The sequence below is a fragment of the Cyanistes caeruleus genome, chromosome 22, assembly GCF_971803275.1.
Source record: "Cyanistes caeruleus chromosome 22, bCyaCae1.hap1.1, whole genome shotgun sequence".
Classification (NCBI taxonomy): Eukaryota; Metazoa; Chordata; class Aves; order Passeriformes; family Paridae; genus Cyanistes; species Cyanistes caeruleus.
The window spans coordinates 7,451,707-7,465,334 of record NC_141722.1 but is presented as its reverse complement, the minus strand read 5'-3'; the positions used below and the strand labels follow the sequence as shown (position 1 = coordinate 7,465,334).

General features: G+C 54.2%; 1 protein-coding gene across 2 annotated transcripts; it reads right to left on the bottom strand.

Moving 5' to 3' along the window:
- Positions 1–340: 340 nt before the first annotated feature.
- Positions 341–11,342, bottom strand: H6PD (hexose-6-phosphate dehydrogenase/glucose 1-dehydrogenase). 2 transcript variants are annotated; one of them, XM_086860532.1, is made up of 7 exons: positions 11,270–11,342; positions 10,289–10,401; positions 8,881–9,026; positions 7,034–7,692; positions 5,806–5,923; positions 4,009–4,278; positions 341–3,311 (listed from the first exon to the last, which is right to left on the bottom strand). In XM_086860532.1, exons 4-7 carry the CDS (start codon positions 7,658–7,660, stop codon positions 1,954–1,956), a joined length of 2,373 nt encoding a protein of 790 aa, XP_086716658.1. In that variant the 5' UTR covers positions 7,661–7,692; positions 8,881–9,026; positions 10,289–10,401; positions 11,270–11,342; the 3' UTR covers positions 341–1,953. The 2 variants fall into 2 exon arrangements, with proteins under 2 accessions (XP_086716658.1, XP_023796322.2); XM_023940554.2 differs by lacking the exon at positions 11,270–11,342 and adding an exon at positions 10,484–10,626.
- Positions 11,343–13,628: the final 2,286 nt, after the last annotated feature.

The window sequence follows — 13,628 nt, the reverse complement described above, 5'->3', positions numbered from 1 at the left end:
TCAGCAGCAGCTCTGTGCTGTGGTGACAGTATCCATGGAAATGCAACTCAGGGAGTAAATGTGGATCAGGGGAGACTTTCCTGAGGCCTGCCCGTTCCAGGACCCTGCACAGCATCGGCTGATTCCATCTGCTCACCTTAAAAGGGCTTTGGCTGCTCCTCCTTTTGAGAAGTCCTGGCCTTGTCTGGATGAGACACCAAAAAACCAATCAAGAGTCAGAGTGAACATTCAATACTGCAGCCACAGTGTCCACTTTGCAACAAATGAAACCTAGAACTTCACTCACCAGGAGGACAGGGAAAGACCACCCATCTCTGGGAGAAACTCAAAGACACTTCTCGTTAAAAACTATTTTTTATAAATATAATTCTTCATTCATTAAACAACATGAAAAGAACCATTAAACTTTACTCATGGGGAAAAAAAAAGATTTTACAATTTCATTTATAAAAGTTGAAGTGAAAAATGAGTTATTTCCAGTGTTAGTTTTCTGTTAAACATATAAATAATCACACCATTGAATTGTAGGAATGCACTTGACATGAAAAAAATTAATAAAAATTGGTATCAATAATCACTTTTGGGAGAAACAGACTGTAAGAAGTTACTCCATGGAGCTGCCTTTGCAAAGAAAGGTTAATACAAGCTCTCAAGTAGATGCACACCTTCTATTAATAACTCTCACAAAATAAAAATAGCCCTGCTTCCTTGGCCTACAGCCCAGTGGATTGCTACCATTCCTCCTCATTGGATTTGTTGCTCCTTTAACCCTTCTTCCCATCCAGTCTCTCCAGTCATAAATCTTGTATATTCAAAAAGATTTGGTTTTCATTTAGCAAATGCTAAGTATTCAAGAGTTTAACAGGAATTGTCTGTGTGAAAAAAAATAAAAATACAAGTCTCCCAAACAACCCAGACAGCTCCATTCACCAAAGGAAAACATGTGGAAACTTTTAGTGGATTTTAATAAAACCTAGGATAAATTTTGGGGTGACCCTCTAGATAGACACTTTAAAAATAAACCCTGTTTTCTGCTGCAAAGAACAGTAGTTCCCTGGGAAAAAACCCATGTGCTTATTTAAAAGTGCAAATAAACCTCTATTTATTTCAAGAGGTTCCAGCCACATATTACCAAGCAAGAGTGCAAAAATAAGCAAATTCCAATGCCACAGTCACCTGTCAGACAGGAATAAACTCCATTATTCGTACCAATATAGTTACTCTCACATAGGTCAGCTTTTCACTAAAACTTGTTCTCTCAAACCAAATACAAAAGAACTGGAATGAAGTTAACATGGACATTTTTGTTTAAAAAGGAAAGATTTCTCTGCTAGCTAAACCCAACAATTCCTGTGAGCACCAAGCTTTTCCCTCAATTAATTATTAATTATTAATAATTAATTATTTCCCTCAGTAATTATTGCAGTGCTGGCAAACGACAGCTCTGTGAGCTGCCCCACTCTGCACATCCATGTGCACACAACCTTCACTGCACTGAGCAACAGCCCTGGCCCAGCCACACTGAGCAGGGCAGGGGATGAATGTGTTGTTATTGTCTTTTAGCCTGAGAATTCCATACCATTTCAAAGAATTTGGCAGGCAGTTGATGTAAGGAGTCTCCCATAGTGCCCCTGAGGTAGTTACATGCCAATAAGCACAAAGGCCTGACAGGGAAACTGAGGCACTTCAAGGTGAGGTCACTTGTCCAAAGAGTCAGTCAGAAGTCAGAGCAGAGCCAGAAATGCTGCCCTGGGCTCTTGGCTCCTCCTGAGCTCTGGACACTGAGCCCAGCTCTCTCCAGGCTCAAATGTCAGAGGAGCTGCAGGCCTGGGATCTCCCAGAGGGCTGGAGGTGCCAGGGATGAAGCTGCCGCCGGTAACAGAGGAACACGGACACGGTGCAGGAAAATCCGGGCTGTAAAGGCCAGGCAGACAAGGGAGGAGGGACACTGCATCAGCCCAGCAGAGCTTCGTAATCCACGTACCACACCAGCTGGCCAGAGCTGGGGCTGACACCCGAGATCGGCCACTTCCTGGGCTCGCGGCCCACTCTGCTGAGCAGGGTGGTGATGTCGTGCTTGCCCTTGCCCAAAACCAGGACAAACACCTGCCTGGCCCTGTTGATGAGGGGCAGGCTGAGGCTCATCCTCTGGTGAGGCTTGACAGGGCTCTCAGTCAGCACCACGGTGGGAGCCCCTTCCAGGCCGTTTTCGGAGCGGGGGAAGAGCGAGGCCGTGTGCCCGTCCGTGCCCACCCCCAGCAGCACCAGGTCGAAGCTGGCGTTGGCCACCAGGGCCACGATGTCCTTGGCGTAGAGCTCGGCGCCGCCGTCCTCCTCCACGCAGAGGCGCCGGTTGAGGTGCACGGGCATGGGGTGGATGTTGAAGTAGGGCAGCCTGACGTGCTGCAGGAGGTGCCTGTGCAGCCCCAGGAAGTTGGACTCGCCGTCGGTCAGGGGCACGCAGCGCTCGTCCACCAGCCACACGTGGGTGTGCCGCCAGGGGAAGCCCAAGTGGTGCCTGGCCAGGCGCTGGAACAGCCCCGTGGGGCTGGAGCCGCCCGACAGGGCCAGGTGGAACTGCCCGCAGCGAGCCACGCTCCTCACCGCCGCCTCCTCCATGTCGGACGCCAGCTGGGAAATCAGGTCCTCGGCCCACGCCGACACCAGGGGACTGTGCCGGAATTTGGACTGGATCGCCCTGAAATCACTTGGCATCTGCCCGCTGGGGGACAGCAGCTGCGCTGGCTCTGCCAGGGTGAACGCCACTCCCCCACCCACCATTTCAAAGTCCAGAAGGTGCTGGTTCTCCACGCCCCCGGGGTAGAGGCGCGGGGGCTGGCGGGAGGTGCTGTCCAGCAGAGGTGTCCAGAAGGCCCAGGAAGCCAGCAGGTTCTCCGTGGTGATGAAGAAATCCTTCCTGCCGTGGTAGATGTTGGAGATGAGGACAGAATATGCATCTCTCTCTTTCACAGGGCTGTAGGTGTAGAAATCAGACAGCGGCTGCCCAAAGATGTGCAGGTCTGACCGAGCCTCTGCTTCTTTCCAGCTGTGTTTGGGCATGACAGGCTGGAAGAGGTTCCTGCTCACCAGCACTGCAGGGGTGTTGAGTGCGCCGTGCCCGAAGTAGAAGATGATCTGCTTGGGTTTACACTGGCTGTGCCCTGAGTCCCTCAGGGTGCCACTCTGAGTGCAGTAGGCTCTGTTCTTGAAGAGGACACGGGCGTAACCCACCCGCTCGTCCAGAGCCTTCCCGGAGGTGAGGAGGAACGGGACCCCTTCCCAGCGCAGGCTGTCGCTGCGGATCAGCACACCTGCAACAACAGACCCCACCCCACAGCTGAACTGCAGGCACTCCAGGGCACCTCCTTCACCTGCCCATTACTCTCCCTCCTCAGCTCTTCTGGTAGCCACTGCGTCTTTAGCTCCACATTCAGCTCCTGCAGGACTCCACTGCCCACCCAGGACTCGATGATCTCTACAGTCCCTTCCCACCCAGGTCATTCTGCGATTCTCACTCTCTCCAGCTCCCCTGCTGTGGTCCCTCCCAGCTATCCCACTTGTTCAGCCTCCTTTCATCTTGCAGGAAACCAGTTTCTGAGTATGAACATCATTTAGACAATTCTCTTCATGTGCACAGCATGGCTAGAGATGGCCTTGTGGTTCACCCATCACTGAGAACAAAGCTTTACCCCTCAGCTGTAGAGAGCAACTCGACTTTATGAAAAGGCAAGTTTTCAGTTTACAGGCCACTTCTAAAAACAGTGCAGAGATTTTATAAGAATGGGCCTTAGCTCTTCCTCTTCCCATTCCCTGGATCATTGGTTAACTGCCACGACAAGTGTTCTCTTGTCCAGCTCCCAGTTCCCAAGTCAGTGGATGCCTGGACACATCCCTGAGTCAGCAGTGAGCTCTAGAGCCACGGAGCTGGTACTGCATGCAAGGGTTCACATCTCCTGCTCCCCTCAGCTCTGACTGCTCCTCTCGCCAGGGCCCAACCCAAACTCTCACCTGCAAAGGTTGGTGTGGTGCTGACGTAGCCCTGTGCCTCCTGCAGCTCCTCCTGCACCTGGCTGTTGTAGGCCTGGTACTGCCCCAGCACGGCACTGCTCCTCTCCAGGCCCCACAGGGACTGCAATGCCTGCAGTTTGTGCTGCACCACATCCTGGGCACTGCTGACGTTGGCAGGGAGCTCCATGATGAGGAACATGAGGGCCTCGGTGAGGTGGTTCTGCAGCACGTCCCGGATCACCCCGTACTGCTCGTAGAAGCTGGTGCGGCCTGGGCACGGCGAGGAGGCAAAATGCTGCTCAGGTGAGCAGTTCCCTCCTCTGCACCAGTGTGGGTGCCAGGGAGAGCAAAGCTCCAAGCTCCTCTCCTCCTCACCCAGCAATTAACCTGAAGCAATCAAGCTCAGGGAAGCTGTGGATGGATGTCCTGTCTCTGGCTGTGTTCAAGGTCTGGTTGGACAGAGCTTTGGACAACCTGTCCTAGTGAAAGTTGTCACTGCTGTAGCAGGACTAGATGGTTTTCCTGTCCTCAGAAGGCTCTGGCTGAGCCATGCCCTTGGGAGACAGAACTTCGTGCACAGAGCCACGCTCCCCTTTCCCTGCTTGGCTTCTCATGCAGGTGGGAGCAGTGGGAGAAGGCCAGTGCACTGTGGAGTGACTCAAGGCTGCGTGTCACCAGCAGCAGGCTGCATCATGCCCACAGGCTTCCCCTACTGACTGAGAATTTATGTCCCCCGCTCTAATCCAAAGGCACATGCAGTAATGGAATAGTGCTGCAGACTTGCTGGGAGCCAGGCTGCCAGCTGAAGCTGCACAGGGCAAAAAAGACATCAAATGATGAATTACAAAGTTGTTGAGAGAGAAGAGGGCACAGGGAGTGGCTGGGGCTGTGTGCAGACAGCGCCGTTCTCCCTGGATCTCTCTGCAGTGCATCCCTCTCCCACAAAGAGGCTCAGGTGAGCTCTGGGCTGCCAAACCAAAGATTACCACTCCAAGTTTGATAAAATTGCATTAACTGAGTCTGTGGTGGCTGAGGGAGGGAGGCAGAGGTAAAGTGAGTGGGGAAGCAATCCAGATGGTGCAGGAGCCAGGGCACCTGCCGTGCCCAGAAGTGCTGCGGGTGGCAGCCCCGCCCAGGAGCTTTGTGCTGAGCACTGCAGAGGGGATGCTGCAGCATTGCAGGGAGGCAGTGCAGCCGTGTCCTTCAGCAGGAGACCCACGCTGCCACTCTGGGCTGGGACTGTCCCTCTGCAGTGCTCTTCCTACTACAGAGAGGCGGGGAAAGAACCAGGCAGAGAAAGCCAGACTGACCCAGGGGCCAGAAACACCCAGGCAGGATGCACAGCAGCTCCCAAAGAACAGCACAAAGGCACACTCGGGGTGAGCCTGGTGTCTGACAGGACAGCAGCTCAAAAGGGTTGGTACAACAAGCACATCACTGCAGTACTGAGCTGAAGTGGCCTTAGACTGCATCAGATCCAAATCTAGTGCTGTTTACCAAGAACTGGGATAGAAAGGTCAGCAATGCCCCCAGAGCTCTGCAGCAGAAGGTGGGGGGGTTCTGCTCCTGCTCCCAGATGAATTGCAAATGGATTTTTTTCTTAGAGGCAGAAACACTGGAAGTGAGCCAGTTTCCAGCACAGGAAGTGTGGGACAGTCCCCCTGTTTGCAGGGAGCAACACACCATTCACCTGTTCCTTTTTTACTTCAGTACCAGCCCCACCTCAAGGGCCACCTCCCCGTTATTAGTGAACCTGCCAGCTCTCACTCACTCACCCTGCACACTCGCCTCACCAACCTTTAGCATCCACAGTCTCCTTCAAGACAACCTCCACTCTTTCCACGTGATGTCGGTTCCAAATCGGGTCCAGAAACTGTCGGTTCTGATCCCGAAAAGGCAGGATATGGGCCACAGCCTGTGAAGGGAAAAATTCAAAGACCCAATAAAAGCTCAGTGGATTCCCACAGTGCCTCTGCCTCAGTGCCCCATCCAACAGACAGGCAGCAGAGCAGAGTGGGTCAGAGAGGAGGAAAGCAGCAGGAGAGCCTGCAGGGATGCACAGTAGGGTCACCAGTGACTGTCCAGGGCAGACATTAAAGGTCTTTTCGAGGCATTTTGAGGTTTCATGTGAAAAGGCTGAACTACAAACTGCAGAGCACTCAATTTATATCTGTCAGAGGACAAAGGGCTGAGTCAGACCATCCTGGGACTAATATAAGGTTCTAAAGTGCTGAAATACATCAGTTCTGATGCTTACACCACTAAAGCCATCTGTTCTTTTGGGGAGACAAACCCCCAAAAACAAAACAGAAGAAACCCCCGCTCTTAGTAGAGATGCTGACCCGGCCACATTGCCATGGCTGGAACAGGCTGCTTTTAAAGTGTGGCATCACATTCCTGAGAAAGGAGGATGGGATGTCCTTGAACACATTTCCTCTGGGACAGTGCAGCTCCACATCCTGAGCTGTACCTGCAGCAGACAATCCTTCCAGCCCAGAGTGCAGCACAGGGCAGCAAGAAACCTTCCCCTAAGCATCCCACAGAACTAACATCCCATCAGCTCCTTATCATATCAAATGAAGGAGTGCTTCCAGAAGCCATGGCTAAGCAGAGAGGCCTGTGTGTAATGAGATGTGGAGCTGGGGGAGGACAGGTGCTGCTTACTCAGCGAAACCAAAGCCCTGACCTTGGGGAGGAGGCCAGAGTAGTTCTGCAGCTCTGCTCCAGGCAGGCAAAGCCCAGCCCTACAGCCCAGCCCTGCTCTGCAGAAGGGACTCTCAGCACTCCAACAGGAGGAAGCCCTGCTCTGGTCTGCATGTTCCCTCTGCTCTCCCAGAGGATGGACAGCAGCACAAGACAGAGAAACAGGACAGGATTCCAGGAGAAAATGGAGGCTCTGGATCACAATGAGAGGCTCTGCACGGATTTGGGAGGGGAACAATGCTCTCATCAGATACAGAACTGACCACCAAGAGTCTCCCAGGCACAGAGCCCCTCAGCCTGGCAGGGGCTGTGCACTGCTCACCTGCTTGCCCAGATAATGGTCCACCCTGTACATCTCCTCCTCCCTGAAGAAGCCTGCCAGCTCTGCAGCCAGCTGCTGGGCCGACTCCAGGTCGTGGCCAAAGGGCTTCTCCAGCACCACGCGCAGCCAGGCTCCGGCAGGGGGGCGGCAGCTGCTGTTGATGTGCCGGGCGATCTCCGTGTAGGCAAACGGTGGCACCGAGAAGTAGAAGATCCTCCCAGCCTCCTTCAGCCCCTCCTGGTGCAGCAGGGTCTCTATCTCTCTGCTCAGAGCTGTGTAGTTTTCAGCTGTCTTTAGCTGGTGGTACTGGCTCAGCTTCAGGAACTGGTCCTTGAGCACTGCACACCTGTTGGGAGCCTCGTCGGGGGGACAGGACAGCTTCTTCAGCACGTCAAACATCAGCCTCTGCCCTGGTTCCAGAGCTGCCAGGGCAGCCCCGTGGAATGTGAAGCTGTGGCCACTGCTCACTTGGTCCATGTAGAGCTGGAACAGACCCTGCCACAAATACTTCTTGGCCAAATCACCTGTGGCTCCCAGCAGGACCACAGAGATGTGGCCCTGGGATGCTCCAGCTGGGGATGGGAAGGCTCCCACGAACAACACCGTGCACAGGATCCTTCCCAGCATCTTCCAGGGGACAGGAGGCAGAGCCACGAACACTAGAGGTCAGGAATAAAACCCCAAATCAATCCATGTTGTAGCACTGCAAAACACAGTACAAGATACCTGCTTTTCCCAGAAGAGCCAAGGGCTTCTGCCTGAACCCTCCACCCAATAGCCTCTCCTCCCCTCCATGATCTGAATCAAGGCAGTAATTTGGGTTCTTGACAAACCTGCACACCAGAACCTCCTTCTGCACATCAGAAGTGGAAGGCAGTGTGTGCTGAAGGTCTTTGGGCAGCATGTGCACTGTTCCCACAGCTGAGGGGGTGTCAGTGCCTTTGCACAGGGAACCTGAAACCCATTTTCACCCAAATCTCAGAGCTGGCCACAAAGGAACACACGTGCCAGCACACTGAGCACACGTGCCTGCACACTGAATCCTGCTTCCAACGCCCTGTTTGGGACTTTGCTCAAACAGTGCTGGGCTGTCTTGGCATGGCTTCATGTCAATATTGTCAGAGCAGCTCAGGAATAAACATGACCACTGGCAGTCCCAGGCTCTTCTTCTTTCACTTAATGGCTCCTGTGCACCACCACCAAACTGGGTTCTAATGGCTGCTGGGAGACTGGTGTGACAGAACAGCTCTGAAGAAGTTTAGTCTTCAGACTGATGTGAGCCAGTCTAGCTGCTGCCTCATGGTGGCTGTGCCTGTGGCCAGGTGACAGCCTGGGGTTTGTGTTCTGCCTCCTGCAACCTCTGCCACTGAAGGGCAGATCCTATTCTGACCTTCTCCACGCAGTGCTCACTCAAATCACTGCAGCCAGGCCAAAAAGTCCCTTTGCTCACACTTATTTATTCAAAATAAAGCTGTTTTTAAGAGAAAAGACACATTTAGCACTTCTACTGAGAAACACAGCAATGACTTCGCATCTCAAGAGATGTAATGTCACTAATGAGAAGTTTAGTCACTCCTGTATGGGTGACTAAACCACTGTGCTGCTCTTGTTACATCAGGTATTATTTCAGCAGCTCTCACACTGGCCATCTCCTTCCTTTAATTTCATTTTCTGAAGCTGTGTTTAGTTGAGCCTTCACAGCACACAATGTTATTCTTTAAATTGAGCTCTATAATAATATATATTATTATAACTAAATAATTACAAGGAACATCTGGATATCTCTCCCTGTCTGCAGCTTGAACTGCTCTGTAGAAGTCTTGTATTTCTCTCTCCAGCAGACTCACCTGTAACACAGGAGCTTTAGAGACCACGGTGGCAAAAGCAGCTGGGAATTTTTCTCCTGCACAGCCTCTCCCTGCGCAGATCTCGCTCCTCCTGTGACTGATCAGTGCTGGGGCGTGCAGGACAGATAAGGCAGGTTGTTCCCTTCCTGGAAAACCAGAGGAAAGACCCAATTACAACAGAGAAAAAAACAAAAGTGCCTGAGCCAGCAACGTCCTGGCACATCCCTGTTTGCAGTCCTGCCCCACTGGCTGTGCTGAAGCCTTTGGCTGCTGTTTGTGAACAGATAAAACACAGGCATGTGTGGTAATTCCTGCTCCCAGACAAGCTGCAATGTAGTCTGTAAGTTTAACTCCTCTCCCCAGCTCTCTGTTGTGGCTGTCTCCCCTCCCTCCCTTCTTTCCTCGCAGTTTGAGCTCCATGGACTCACTGAAGGACTCCAGCCAGCAACACTGGCAGTTGCAAAGAGCCTGCAGAATAAATGATTATCTGGTTTCCCTTCCCCTGCTGTGGGGTTATAACGCAGATGACGAAGTTTTTCAGTGCAATAAAAGGGTATTTACACTTCTTAAGCAACCTTTGTTCCAAGAACCAGAGGCACTTGACACACTGCCCGCTGCAGCCTGGCAGCCCCTGCTGTGCTGCAGCCAAGGAGCAAGTGCCCAGTGAGGAGTGGGAAGGGTCTGGGTGGGCCAGGCTGCTCCAGAGCCATGGAAAAGAGGGAATTAGCCAGGGAACTTCCTGGCAGATTCAGCCACAGTCATGTGTATTCCCAAACCAACGGAAAGCCAGTTTCACAACCCTCCCAATTGCAAAATATTGAGCTACACTGCACAGAATAAGCTCAGTAAACCCAGCAGTGTTTGCTTACTGCTTTCATATCAGCTAATCAACAGTGCTCACATTAAAAAATAATACCCCAAAAATCTCCCAGCCAGCCAGAACAAAGTTCCTCAGTCAGGATTCAGGAAAAGACTCCTAGGCCTGGTCCACATGAAACACGTAAGAGCGTGGCCCAGCAGTCAGGCTGTGCATTCCCTCACAGAGCCACTGGAGCTCCTGTTCCACAGGAGCTCATTTCAGGTCTTTATGGAAAAAATGCAAAAGGTATTTTTTGTTGCCGTTGTATCCCCACTGAAAATTAATTACCAGATGCACAGCAAAAATAGCTGGACTTTGATGATCCTTGTGGGGCCCTTCCAGCTGAGGATACTCTATGATTTTGTGATAAATGCAGCATGGCCTGGGGTTCCCACAGGGCTCTGCACAGGTAACTCTTGAAGGAAAGGGCTCTGAGATTCTCTGAGAATTGGGGAAACTCTACTGCTCTTCTGTACTTGTAAACATCAGGGCAGGAATGAGCTCACCATCAGCTTCTGGAAAAGTTCAATGCTTAATGAGGAGACTCACATTAAAAGCAAGCTGAGAGGCGCATGAATTCGTGTTTGGCCCTTCTGGCTCTGACGCAGCCTCACTCCGTGTGCGCTGGCCCCAGCATCGTGACAGCAGCCGTTCCCAAATCCCTGGAAAAGCAGGACGGGAGACCGTGAGAAAACCACCCGAGTGCGTGGGCAGCACACAGAATCCTGTGGGGGATGAGCCCACCTGGGACAGGGATGAGCTCACGGGTGACAGCGGCTGTCGCAGCCCCCGGGCACCGAGAGGGAGCGGCCCCGGCGCTGGAGCTCCCCCGGGCCCGGGAAGGCCGGGCCGGGCTGGGCTGCAGCGGCTGCGGACCCCGCGGGCTGAGAGGGCAGCGGGGCCGGGCCGGGGCTGCACCGCGCTCCCCCCGCCCCGGACACCTCGGGCCGTGCGTCCCCCGCGCCGGGGGCCGGGAAACATCGTCCCTCCATCCCCCCATTCCCCCGTCCCTCCATCCTCCGTCCTTCCTTTCCTCCGTCCTTCCTTCCTCCGTCCCTCCTTCCCCCATCCCTCCCGCGGCCACGCGCGGAGCCCCGGCCGCCCACGCGGTGCCGGAGCGGGGAGGCCGGAGCGCGGTGGCGCAGGGCAGCGCAGAGCGGGGCCCGGGATGACCCCGGCTCCCCTCACGGTCCGAGCCGATCCCTCCCGGTCCCAGCTGATCCCTCCCGGTCCGAGCTGATCCTTCCCAGTCCCAGCTGACCCCTCCTGGCCTGGGCTGACCCCCGGCTCCCCTCACGGTCCGAGCTGACCCCTCCTGGCCCGGGCTGACCCCCGGCTCCCCTCACTGTCCGAGCCGATCCCTCCCGGTCCCAGCTGATCCCTCCCGGTCCGAGGTGATCCCTCCCGGTCCCAGCTGATCCCTCCCGGTCCGAGCTGACCCCCGGGCCCGGGCTGCCCCCTCCTGACCCCCGGCTCCCCTCCCGGTCCGAGCGGACCCGGCCCGGCCCGGCCCCGCCGCCCCCCGCTCACCTCCCGCCCACCGCACGGCGCCGGCGGCGGCGGGCCCGACACAGCGCCCCGCCCGCGCCGCCCGTCCCGCCCAGACTCTGTGGTTGGCGGCGGCTCGCGCCCGGCGCCGGCGCTCGGGAGGGAGGAAAAATCGGCAGGGCTGAGGGGCTCTGGGGACACGGGGACACGGAATCACCCCGGGGGGACACGGACCCCGCCCGGTCCCCGCCCAGCACCGGCGCTGGGAATGCGCCTGGACACCGGGAATGCGCCTGGAGCCTGCGCTCGCACCCTTAGCACGCCTGGGGATGCAGCAGGATGGGTGTGCGGCGCGCTCTCCTTTCGGGAATTTGGGCTGGAAATGTTCGGAACGCACCATTACAGCAAAAGCTTGACCGAAACGAGGGCTGAGGTAACCTTCAAGGCCGCGTTTGATGTTGGCACGAACAACCCGGCCGAGTGGAAGGGGTGGGCTGGAACGAGATGAGCTTTAAGCCCCGCTCCAACCCAAACCAGCCTTGAGCCTGTGATTCGTGCTAAAAGAAAACGCATCTGCTTTCCCCAGCTGACTGGCTGGTCTAATTTTATACCTATATGTGTAGGTATATTTGTCTACAGCCCTTGCATTGTGTCCTGAAATGACTCTGGCATCCCCCTCCTGACCTCACATGTGCCTCCACAACTGCAGCCCTGTGTTTTCTGAACAAGAATTACCTCGCGAAGCTCCTGGGGTGGGTCTCAGGTCAGGCTGACAGCGCTTCCAGGCACACCAGGTTTTGGGAGGGCAGGTGGAGCGATCAGAGGCAGGACAGGTGTCTGCAGATGTGTGGCTGCAGCAGGAGCTGCACAGCAGCCCTGGGCTGTACAACAGCTGTACCTGCGTTCCAGAATGGGGACTGCCACATCCCACGGCCCTTCCTGCTGCCTTTCTCGCTCCAGGCTTTCCAGTTATTTCATACAGGTAGATGTTCTTTACCAGCCCTGATTTCAGGTGGGGAAAAGGATCCAGGGTGGCAGAGCCTGGCTCAGAGCTGGGGCAGCTTCCCGCTCCGGCTGGGAGCTGGGAGAGGAAAAGAAATGATCCCGACAGCGAGCCTTGCCTTGTGTTGGAGACAGGTACAGCCACAGAGAGAGCAATCTGCTCTGGAGGAGCTGTCCCTGCCACGCCAGAGGCTGGAGCCAGGTCATCTTCAAGGTCCTTCCTATCCCAGACCATTCTGTGCTTCTGTGACAGAACTTTGAATTTTATTCACGGTGTAATTCCTCCATTCTGTAACTTCCACTGATCTGTGTGAGGGTCCCCGTGGGGCACTGCAGGGTGACACCAGGGTGACAGCAGGGATGCTCTGCAGGAGCAGGGATGTGCACCTGGGAGGAGAGGGACTGAGCAGCGAGCCCTGACCGTGATTTGTGACCCGGCTGTGCTGCTGAAACCCGGGCAGGATTCAGCACAGGCACGGCCCAAACGGTGCTGAACTGGGCCAGGGGAGAGAACCCATCTGCCATGGCCAGCACAGGCCTGGGACCCCCTCTTTGCCCCTCCAGGTGTGACAGCACCACTCTGCACACCGAGCCAGCTGCTCAGTGCTGTGTCCCACAGCCCGTGTTTAACCCGTTCATTCCCCTGGCAAAGCTCAGCTCTGCTTGGGCCAGGAGCCCCCTGCTGCAATCTGTGCTCTGCTCTGGAAGAAAAAGGGGGTTTGCCACCTACTTTAGCAGAAATCATTGAAGAGCAGATCTCCCTGCTGCGTATTTCTGGCACATGGAATGAGATGAACAGCTGAGGCCTGGTCACTTAAGCTTGTTGTTATTATAGACAGAGCTAGAAGTTGAGAGTAGTAGCAGTTGTTTAACATCTTCTGTCTAGAGACCATGTTTTCAGCTAGTTATGTGATGCCAAACTTTAAATATTGAGGCTGAAATTGTAGGGGTGGTTCGCTTTATGCAGTAATTTTTTTTGAAAACTGAAAAAAAAAAAAATAGTGCAGCTATTTCTGAGCTGAAGGTCAGAAGATAAAATAGGTTTTTTGACCACGTTAAAAATATCCCAGCTGTTTCATTAAGGACCTCTAACATCTCATAATTTGGGGCAAGTAAGATTTTGTGAGGATGATGGTTTGGATCAGATTGTGCTTTTGTCAAAGCCTTTTCAGACTTCCTCAGCTGTGTGTGCCTTTAAGGGAAAAAGGTCCAGCGTGACAGATGAGACATGTGATGGCAATAGAGGAATAAAAGGCAGCTAGCAAGGAAAGGGACATTAAGGAGACAGATGTTCTACAAGCAAATAAAAAGCTCTATAGGAAGAAGAGCTGTTCTGGGTGGTGTTTAAGGGTGGTGTTTCAGAGGAGCAAGCATTAAGCTGGAGAGAGCAGTGTGCCAG

Coding starts and splice junctions, on each gene's coding strand:
- H6PD (XM_086860532.1), bottom strand. CDS start 7,660: ATGCTGGGAAGGATCCTGTGCACGGTGTTGTTCGTGGGAGCCTTCCCA. Junction 5,924..7,033: donor ACCATTATCTGGGCAAGCAG/GTGAGCAGTGCA, acceptor TTCCCTTCACAG/GCTGTGGCCCATATCCTGCC. Junction 4,279..5,805: donor GGAGACTGTGGATGCTAAAG/GTTGGTGAGGCG, acceptor CGCCGTGCCCAG/GCCGCACCAGCTTCTACGAG.